The sequence below is a fragment of the Apis dorsata genome, unplaced genomic scaffold (assembly GCF_000469605.1).
Source record: "Apis dorsata unplaced genomic scaffold, Apis dorsata 1.3 scaffold_113, whole genome shotgun sequence".
NCBI lineage: Eukaryota > Metazoa > Arthropoda > Insecta > Hymenoptera > Apidae > Apis > Apis dorsata.
In genome coordinates this window covers 1,279,422-1,290,788 of record NW_006263408.1, presented here as the reverse complement: position 1 = coordinate 1,290,788, position 11,367 = coordinate 1,279,422, and the positions used below count along the sequence as shown (strand labels likewise).

At 23.6% G+C, this 11,367-nt stretch overlaps 1 protein-coding gene across 8 annotated transcripts in view; it reads left to right on the top strand.

Annotated features, from left to right (window-relative positions):
• The window catches only part of LOC102673239 (orexin receptor type 1), a 105,324-nt gene that overhangs the window by 79,418 nt on the left and 14,539 nt on the right, over positions 1-11,367 (top strand). For 6 of the 8 annotated variants that reach the window (XM_031508956.1, XM_031508957.1, XM_006612512.2 and 3 more), the window contains 2 exons: positions 8,786-8,894; positions 10,252-10,323. In XM_031508956.1, coding sequence (XP_031364816.1) covers positions 8,786-8,894; positions 10,252-10,323 — 181 coding nt within the window. The remainder of the gene's footprint in view (positions 1-8,785; positions 8,895-10,251; positions 10,324-11,367) is intronic. The other 2 variants (XM_006612513.2, XM_031508955.1) reach the window with 1 other exon arrangement.

Below are 11,367 nucleotides of genomic sequence, written 5' to 3'. Positions count from 1 at the left end.
ATATATATATATATATATATATATTGTGAAATATTTTATCTGATGATGTAAATTATTATTCCACAATTAAAATGTATAATTTAACAATTCGCAGAATTATCCAATGGATTTTAAGCTTTTTTTTTTCACACAATTTTGAAATTATTTAAAATTTCTTTATTTAAAATTCGATTATCTATAAAATCTGTATTTCATCTATATTTTTGGAATTATTTATATGAAACTTGAAATTTGATGAATAAATTCACATCTTTCATGGATTGAATTAATATGGATAAATACTAATTCAAACCGAGCTGTCAAAGCTTTGACCCGAAAGCGAATTAGGATTATGGAACAAGGTTCAATTATCAAAATGGCGATGCTTATTTTGAAAATGATTAGTTCAACAATAAAAAATTTAAAGAAATAAGCATATTTCAAAAAAACAATTATGGAAATTGATCGATTTATAATCTGACTGTTAGTAAATTTTTATATATTTTGAAAAAATCTATAATTGAAGAGATATATATCAATTGGTTCACGAAAATAATGAAAATAATGTAAAAAAATAATCGTTTACTGAATATGATAAGCATACTTTGCAAAAATACAAAATATTTGTTCTTTAGAGTAAAAAAATTCTCTCTTATGTGGATTCTTTTAAATTTTATGTGATTATGATATATTCGATGTCATTTGATTATTGCACACTTTCGAGTATTGGAAAACTGCTATTTTTTTTTTTTTTTTATTAAAAGGATTTGAAATTTGTTTGAAGAATAAAACAATATTATCGAAAGTAATGAGTAATGAAACAATAACAGTTAACAAAACAAAATAAATATTATTTTTTTTAAATAAATGATAATTTTATTTTAAAAAAGCATGAAATCAATTTCTAGATCTAATAAAAAAATTGAAATTATATTCTACTTTTCTATTTCCTTTAATCAATAGTAAATTTTTAGTCAGTTTTCATTCTATAAAATTTATTCGTCTTTAAACGATAGTTTTATCAATTTTTGCTGATAAATTGAAAACAAGAGCTAAAAAATCTCCAAAAAGGAAAGATAAAAATAAATCGATATGAAAGAGAAAGAGAGAGAGAGAGATAGAAAAAAATATAGACATTTCACGCTTATGAGAAAATTTCCATTTGAATATACATCGTAATGGTAATCTGTTCCTTATAAAAGTTAGACCCGAGGAAAATTGTTTCTCCATTGTGAGACAGGTACAATTTGTTAGTTCTGTTTCGTTGTTCCTACGCTTAAGCACAGGAGAAGAATATTTACGAGGGAGCTGTTTGATATACAGTCGCGGTGAAAACACTTCTGTCTTCATCGATCATAGAGAACGATCGAGAATTAGGATTGGAACAATCTGTTTCACTTCGAAATACTCACGGTTACTTCAGTTATTTATGAACGTTAAGGATATTGGAAAATTTATTTTCAACCTCTGCAATATAATATTTGAATTTAAACAAGTTTGATTCTTAAACAATTGTGAATTTTGAATATTCGAATTTAATTAATCTAACTTTTCATATTTAAAACATTTAAATGAAGATAAATCAATTAAAATTAAAATTTTAATACGAAAAATCCAGCGAGGTATTTAATTCCGACTTGGAAAAGTTATCAAAGCCTGTATATTGTATTAATCCATGTTTTAGTGAATAAAATTGCGCTTTCCTTATATCATTCGACCGACGAGGAACTTTTAACGAGATTTAATTCATTATTTGCTTATAAATAGGTTGATAATAATTGCATCAATAATAAAAGAGAGATACAAAAGGGATTAAATTTTTCTTTTGCTAACATATAGAAATCATGAATGTGAATATAATTAAATTATATTTAATTTGTTTGTTTAAAATTTAATTTAATAATATGTACAAAAGAGGAGAAATCTTCCATAAGTTCTTGAAATTATTATAGAGTATTGATCATTAGAAAATATACTCAAAATATTTATCATTGATTTTATCAGAATTTTGAAGCGGAAATCAATACAAAAGTGAGAATACAAAGGAAAAAAAAATAAAATTTTTCTCTATTAATTAAAATATACAATTTATTTTAAACAAGTTATTTGAAAGAAATATTATGAATATAAGAAAATCTTATACTCGAGGAAAAATATTTGTATGAAGATTAAAGAGGGCAGAAAAATTCTATCCTCATTATTGTGCTTCAAGTTCTCAAGAACTATCATTCCTGAACAAAAATAGAAACGAAAATTCAATATAGTTTTGAAATTATACAATATCTTTGTAAATAGATATCATAGGATATCAAGAATAAATTCGAAATATTAAATTTATATAAATTTATATTTCAACAATTCATATCTATTGAAAAGATACTAATATTGATTATTAAATACAATTAATATATATCTAATCATGTATCTGTATCTGTAAAATAATTCCTTCCTAATTCATAGAATCGTTGATTAATTTTCTGTTATTAATTAATTAACAATTGTTGTTATTGTTTATATTATTTACATTATTAAACAATTAATAATTTGATAATGAACATCTATTATATATATTCGTACATTTTGAACATATAAAGTAGAAACCACAAATTTTGTTAAAGATTTATTTTTGTTAAAGATATGATTTTATATTTCGTATTCATTCTTTGTCCCCATGAAATTTCATTTCAATTAACCATTGGTATTATTTGTGGAACTCATAGAAAAATAGTATTAAAATTGTTCATAATATAAACTCATGATAAAATAGATATTCAATCAGAACAAATAATATAATCAGCTTTCATAGCTGATGCAGCAATCACTTAAAAGAATGGATTAAATGTTTCAATGATGATGGACGATATTCAGATCATAATTTCGTTTGACAATTCATTGGTCTTAAGTTCAAAATTTTCTTATTTCCACACAGTATCATCCTTTCTTGAAATAATTATTCCATTAACAGAAAGGATTCTTTGAAGTACCATATTCTAATGAATATGCTTTTGACTAATAATTCCAATTTCATTTGCAATGGAAATGTTAAGAAAATTCGTTTAAATTTGTGCATAATTTAATGATATTTAATTATTTCTATATTATATTCATAGTTATTACTATAGCACTGAAGAATTTCATAATTCAGTAAGAAAGAATAATTTAAATTTTGTGAAATATATTGTTTTATTTCTTTTACGTTTATTACATTATTATTTTATATTATTAACAAAGCTGAAATGAAGATTTTTCAAAAAAAAAATTGATTGAAATTATCTTGAGAATCTCCATTTAAGTTAATATTCCTATATTTTGGAAATAGTCCACATATTCTACAATTATTGCTTATTTCATAATATGAAATAATTGAAAACTTAATAATTTGGATTCTCTAGCTTTCTATGAAATTATCATTCAAACTTCACAAGTTGACAAGTAGCGCCAACTGACGGTTGCAAGATCAATCCTAAAGATAAATCGTAAGAACAAATTCTAAGCTGGAATCCTTAATTAAATAAGCGTCGTCCAATCAGTTCGTTTTATTCGTTTCGAGAGAAGGCTTTGAGAACTTCTGTGGACAAGGCTAGGGCAAGGTGGAGAGTACACATTTGGCCCAAGCATGATGCGGTGGACAAGGTTGATGGCTGGGTGAAACGAGCAGCTGAACTCCTACCCCCTGCCAAGAATTACCGTTGCTCTTAGAGGCTGAGGCATTTAATGCTACACCTTCTTGTACTGTCGCTTTCTATCCAATTCTCTTTAACCTTCGTGGCAGGAAATAGAATGGAAAAGGCGCCACTACCTCTAACCGGATCCTCTTGGTGGAACTTGCTCTCCTCGATGTAACTGAAAAATGGTTTGAATCTTTAGAAAATGATATATTTTTTATTTTAATATTTTGATTAATATTTTTTATTATAATTCGCTATAATATACTTATAGATAGAAATATAGTAATTTTTAGTATATGAATATATAGTATGGGTATTTTATCTGCTTATATGATTGTAATTTTTGGAATTTGACTCCAAATGAATTTGAGTTTCTCCAGAAATATTGAAAATCATAAAATATGCTATCATTTTCTTGATAATTGTAATAACTTCAATAGAACATTGTATACATTTGATTTATACTCTGGTGGTACAATTTTTATTGATTTCAAAATTCTAATCAACAATATTCCTCTTTTTAGATATCACTATTTTTTAATATACTTCCTAATATATTATTCTTAATATTATGAAGTCGAATAAATATATAACAACTCTGAAATTTCATTTCAGAATATTAAATATGAATACAATATTAAAAAATAAATAATAATAAATAAAATGAAATATAAATATCTGTGAAAGTATAAGGATCAAAATTGTGTCTTTTCACAAATCATTCTTATTGTCCTGCATTTCTTGACAAATTCCTATAAATAGAAATAGGGAGAATTTTCCAGCAAACAAACTATCGAATAGACCTGAGAGACGATAACGATAATCAAATATACGACAAAGCTGTCTAAGCTGTGCTTTCTTATCAGACGTAAATTTCACGGTCGAGAAAACACATCTTTCGTTAACAAAATCTGATAGAGAAACCAAGATCAAGGAGAAAAAAAATTTGTACGAGGACAGAATTTCTACTGTATGAAAAATATTGAAAAAATTTTGAGAGTTGATTATTTATAGAGAATTATTTGAGAGCATGGAGTGTATATGTAAATGTATTTCTATAGAATCATTGAATATTATTCGATAATAGGATCATTAAATTTTTTATTTCATTGATTTATCATGTCAATTCGACAGTAAATGTAAAAATCAATATGTTTTGTATATCGTTTCATTTGTAAATTATTAAAACAGTTTTAAAAATTTTCTTTTATAAAAAATTTTTAAATTAATTTATAAATTAATTTATTATATCTGAAATTTAATATTTAAATTATTTAACTTTTTCAAAATCGAATAATTCATTCATCTCTAATTATTTCAAACAAAATGTGCTGTTAAAAATTTACTCTTTTATATATAAAAGTATATAAAAATATTCTAACATGCATATTTATTATTTATATAATTCTACTTTATTTTTATTTTTTTAAGTATGAAACTTTAAGAAATGATCTTTTTAATTATATTGATATATAATTAAAAGAAATTATTTTTATAAATCTTTATATATTTATATATATATCTTATATATCTTTATTATATTTTTATTCATAATTCATAAATATTAATATTTTTTAATTTTAGTTTTCATTAAGATCTAGATAGTTTTTCTAAAACGAATTTTAATCAATTATATTTCATTTCTCCATGGGAAAATATATTTTATCTTCACTTTTTCTCGTTTCATAAAAAAAACAGGTGTAACAGCAATCTCGTTGACGAGGTGAAAAGCAAAAGTGCAAAATATTCCCGCGTGAATCTTCAAAACGAACATTATGCAGGCGCGTTCTCATGTATGTTAATAACATTTACATTCGATATAACACAGCGCCATCACGCGATGATATAATGGCCAAGGTGAACTTTTGAAATCGTATTGCGCCTTTCTCCCGTCGTTTTCTCCCCTTAACTTCGTTTCTTTTTCGTTTACACATTAGAATGCATTTCTTTCTTTTCCAAGAAAAAAATATTTGAAGTATGAAACTCGAAGAAATTAATTATTTTTATCGACTTTTTAAAATCTTTTTAACACATTCTCGGCTATTAATGTATAAAAGTTATGCATTTTTACATTAAAATATACTAAATTATATAATATAATTCTGTTTTTTGTATAAAAAAAAGCGAAATTTTTAATTAAACTTATTTTAACGAGATGAAGTGATTTTAACGAGTTTTTTTTTTTATTTGAATATGTGGTGGAAGATATGGAATTTCAAAGAGTTTCATAATATTCATATAAAGAGAATGAAACAGACATATAAAAGACATTTTGCTTAAAATTTTTGACATTTTCACAAATGTAACAAATGAAATATGTCTGAAATGTTACATTTATTCTAATTAGCTCTTTTAGAATCATAATATTGAATGATATTTTTTAACTGACCCATTTTATATTTTTATTCATACAAGAATAATAATATTTTTGCAATAATTCTGTAATAATTTTACCAACTGTACAAAATTATTTAAATATATCATTTGAAAATATTCTGTTTTTTCCAACTTTTAATTCTCAAATATTATGATTATAAAAAATATTTGCACACCATTGTATTTATTGCAACATTTGAATTAATATTAATTAATTAGAATAATATTAATCTAAATATTTTACATATATCATATCATATGATATATCATATTTCAATAATGATTATAAAAATTAGATACTGTAAAAATGAATTTTAAAATATGATTTAAAAAATCATTTCATTTCAAATATTTTTTATAACTCTTATAACTATCTTTATTAAAAATAAAAATTGAACAGTCAGAATTAAAACTTTATTATTTGAAAAATGAAATGTGATTGATTTCAAACAAACTATAGTCTATCTTAAATTACATCAATCCCATCTCCATCTTATTCAAATTCATCTTATAAAAATTTAAATTTACTACAATTCTCTATTATTTGAATTTATTTATCTTATTTCATTTTCAAAATTACGTCACAAGAAAAATATTCAAACAACGAAATACTCAAATAAAAATTAATAGCAATTCAATCATTTCAAAAGAATGCAATATTCTGAGTAAAGCTACGCATCTCATATATTGTTATATTGCGAAGGAACAAAATTTCTTTATCATTCAATATTATTAAATCATATGCAATAAAATTTACGATTTATCGTTATATTTTGACTTTTAGTTTAATATCTATATTTCCATTAATATAAATCATACGTAATATGTGTACCATGGAAGTTAGAATCGGAAATTAATCACTCATGGAAATAATTTTGTCTAAATGAATCATAATAATATAAACCACGATTTACGATTTTTCTTATTAATTTTATAAACAATCTTATTTTTATTGCATAATATATCTCTTCAAACTCAAATATTTTTAGATTTTTATAAGAAAAAAAATTTCTTTTTACCAATGATTTATAATATAGATATATCAACATATATTAATTATAAATTATATAAACATTTTTTATGATTTTTTATAATAAAAATATAAAAAATTAAAATATAAATTTTGTTGCATAAAAAATTGTATATTACAATATTATAATATTAAGGAGAAAAAAATTAAAGTTAAAAAATTCATCGTAAAATAAAAATAATAATAGAAAAATTCCTCTTGTTACAATTATGTTCATGAGTGAAGCTCGTTGACAAGATCTAGAGCGGATCAATGGTCCACAGTGACTCATAATGTTCCATGGTTTATGCACTCAACGTGCTTTCTGAATCTTTAGAATCTTTAGATACTATTATTACTTTCTCCTAATTCCTTCTAAACTTCTAAACTTAGATTTAATCCCCCTCCAAAAAAATTACGTTTAATTTTAACCTCTTGTGAGACGAATTTAAGTTTAAGTCTAAAAGAAAGATTTATTTTTTATGTTTGCTTGAAATATATTTATATATATTAAATATATTTTTATTGAAAAGGAAACAAAATTCGATATTAATTAAAAAAAGACATTTCATATGATATGTCTTTGATAATAAATTAAATAAAAATTACATTTGTAATACATCTGTATTATATCGATATTTCTAAAGTCATTAAAAATTATTACAGCGAAAAATACAAAAATAATTTTTCATTTATTCAATGTGAAATAAATTTTAATTAGTAAGACTTACTTATTAACTGTAAGAATATATTTGAAGAGTGGAATTTTAAAGGAATAATAAATTTTGAAAAACTCTATGTTAAAAATAGGATCTGTTTTGTTGTGACGCATTTATCGAAAAAAAAAAAAAAAAAAAAAAAAAAAAAAAAAAAAAACAATTACTCCGAACAAGAGGTTTAAATTGTTTGATCGATTCTATAGTGAATATCGAGTAAATGAAAAAAAAGACACTGAAAATAGTAGAATCCAGAGTAATGTTTCAGTTTATTGCGACATCCTGATTGTCGAACAAGCTTCTTTATGATGGAATCGTAAATCTCGAATATTCTCCGTTATTGATACGTGAAAATTAACTCTTAATCAAAATTCAATTGTGCCACGAAACAAGAGGATCGAATACAACGAGTTTCTGAAAATAAACAATTAACAAAATATAAAATGTATTTTAAACGTAAAAATTGTGTTAAATTTTATTAATCATCAGAGAAAAAGAATTTTTCTTGATTTGTAAAGAATGATTAATTCATTCCATTAATTACAGATATCAAAACGAGTCAAATATTTCTAACTTCTGAATATTTAAATTAATAATAAAATTAATATTGTTTAAGTTGAAATATTAAAATAAATTTATTTATTTGAATACAAATTTCCAATAATTTTTCGATTGGTAAATATTAATAAACAAACAAGATTAAATTTCTGAAATATTACGAATATTTCATTCATGCTAATCATGTCCGAATCAAAAATCAATTATTTTATTCCGATAAAAAATTAATTTGTTATATATTTTGCGTATAAACTTTAACAAATATATAAATATTAACAACCAATAAGATTGCTTTTTGTAATTAATTAACCAATCATTCGATAGAGCAACTTAACCAAATTAATTTCTTAACCTCTCTAAGATAATATTTCTCAATAATTTTTTTTTCTTTTATTTAATTGAATTATTTCTTTTATATTTCGATGTAAAATTATTAGAGATTGGTAATTTTTTTAACAATAAACTTTTTCTAATTTCAGGTAAAGCTGTACCATTTGTTGAATTAACCGTAGCACACGCTTCAGTTTTGACGATTCTAGCCATCAGTTTTGAACGGTATTATGCAATTTGTGAGCCCTTACGAGTTGGGTAAGTAAGAAAAGAGGATAACAAAATATTTTTCAAGTAAACTCGTAACATCTTTCTAAATGTGTTTTGAATGCATATGGATACAGTTACGAAATCAACCAATACTCAAATACTCAGAAAAGCTTGACCGAGAAATATGAGAGTGGTCTGAAAAATTTTATCTTCATTTAAATAAAAAATAAACGAGAAGATATATTTTTGTAAAACAAAATAAAAAAAAATATAAATTTATATGATAATTTACTCTTTAATTTTAAATTTACACATTTTTTCCCCATATAATCGTCATTTCCTGCAATATATTATCGTCAATAATTTTTCTAAAAATCTTGAATCCATTTCTTCATGGCAAACTTCATTCTTTCATTATAGTTAAAAAGTTTGTTTTTCATTTTTTTTTTAATTTCGAAAGCAGGTGAAAACATTAGATGCCTGTACGATAGATAAGATTTTGAGAAAAAGGCAATAAAAATTAATACATTGATTAAAAATTATGTTACAAAATTATGTTACACAATATTTTTATAAATAAAGATATATCTTTTCACTTATTTTTTTATTTAAATAAAGTCTTTTATTTAAATAAATAATTTTTAGCTCATATTTGAAATATACAATAATTTGAATTCGATGAAGCTATGTAGATTTTTTTAAAGAGAGAAATATCGATTTGAAAAATTGTGATTAAAGAGAATTTGCAATTCTAATATTGAATATGACTCTAACAATGAATAGAGAGGCTCACGATGAAATTTAGGTTAGATATATACGGGTCAACACATGCATTGACCCGTATATATATATATATTCCGAATGCAAAGTTATACCTGATAAAGAATGCTGTGAAAATTAAATGGACAGAAACGTGGAAAGAAAAATAAAACTCGTCAAACTTCATCATTTACATCGATATAATGTATAAGCACAATATAAAAAATATATCGAGTATACCAAATCTTTTTACACATCTTCACACATTTATTTCTCGTTTCTTTTTAGTATATACAATAATATTCATCTTTTACACGGAAATATACTTTTTACACTTAAATTGTTACGCAAGTGTTCAATCAACAGAAACGAAACACTCAATTTCTTGAAACTTTATCATTGTGCCAAAGCATTTTAAAAATATTTAAAAAAGAAGAAAAAAAAGAAGAAAAAAAAGAATATGCTGCTTACCACTTCCTTATGAGACATGTCGACTTTTTTTTTTCAAATCCAGTAATTTTCTTGTACGATTTCAATCAGTCTAATGCTGAAAATCTTCAGATATAGCACATAATTGATATTAAATTTTTGTTATCTTGGATCTTGGATAAAAATCACGATTTTGGTTTGTATTTTCATACTACAGATATATGTGCACAAAGGCTAGAGCGACATTTCTTTGTTTCGTGGCGTGGATTGTGGCAGCGATTTGCACCAGGTAAGAGAATGAAACGAATGATTAGCATTTCTCAAAGCTGATGCATACTATGCTTTCGTTTGCTTCTCGATTTTTTTTTCTTCTTATCTTTTCGTTCTTCGCTATTTTTTTTTAATTTCCTCTTGATCTAACATTTTTGCAACAAAAATATTCAACATCGTGATATATAAAATCTATTTTACGTATAAATAATCGTAATTAAAACGATGTGATGAAAATAAATAAATATAATTAATAATCTTTTAAGAAATATTATAATAGTTTATTGTTCTTATTTTTTCTTTTTGGATTGTCATAATTCTCTCGTCCAAGTTAAAAATGAATTCTTAACAAAGTCTAATTTTCTGTTCCATTTATACGATTGAAAGCGCCATTTATTATTTCGACTCGCAAAATGATTTTCAACTTAATCGCTAGAGGGCGTATATAATGTATCAAAGTAACACCGTGCCATAATTGCAAATTGTAATGAATCGCGTAACGTGTCATGTCAATGGACTAGTTGCTCAAGCAATAATATTCATCCCGTTAAGCATTGAGTTGCATGTTTCTTGTCTAATATTTTTCTTTATTCGTTTTAATTTTTATTTCTATCTATGCGCTATGTGTAAATAATAAAAAGCCTTGAAGTTCAATTAAATATTACGTTTATACGTGACAAGTTTTTATCGCGATGCAAATGATCGTTGAAATTCTAATGACACAGTGAAAAATAATGAAACATCAAAATTAACAATTAAATAACAAGTAGATACTTTAAGTTTCTTAGTAATTCTAGAATTGTTGATAATATGTATAATACATAATTAAATATATTATATATATGTTTATAAATTAATTAAATAATAGATCAAGAGATAGAATTGAATTTTCTATTACTAAATAATGAAATTATATTGTAAAAGAAAAAATTGTTTCAGTTTAACATTTTTTAAGAGATCTAACATTCTTTTGCTAGTAATGCAATGTTATAAAAGAAATCATATTGAAAAAAATTTAGGAGGAATATTGAAAGATAGCTAATTTTTCGCAAGTAAAATATTA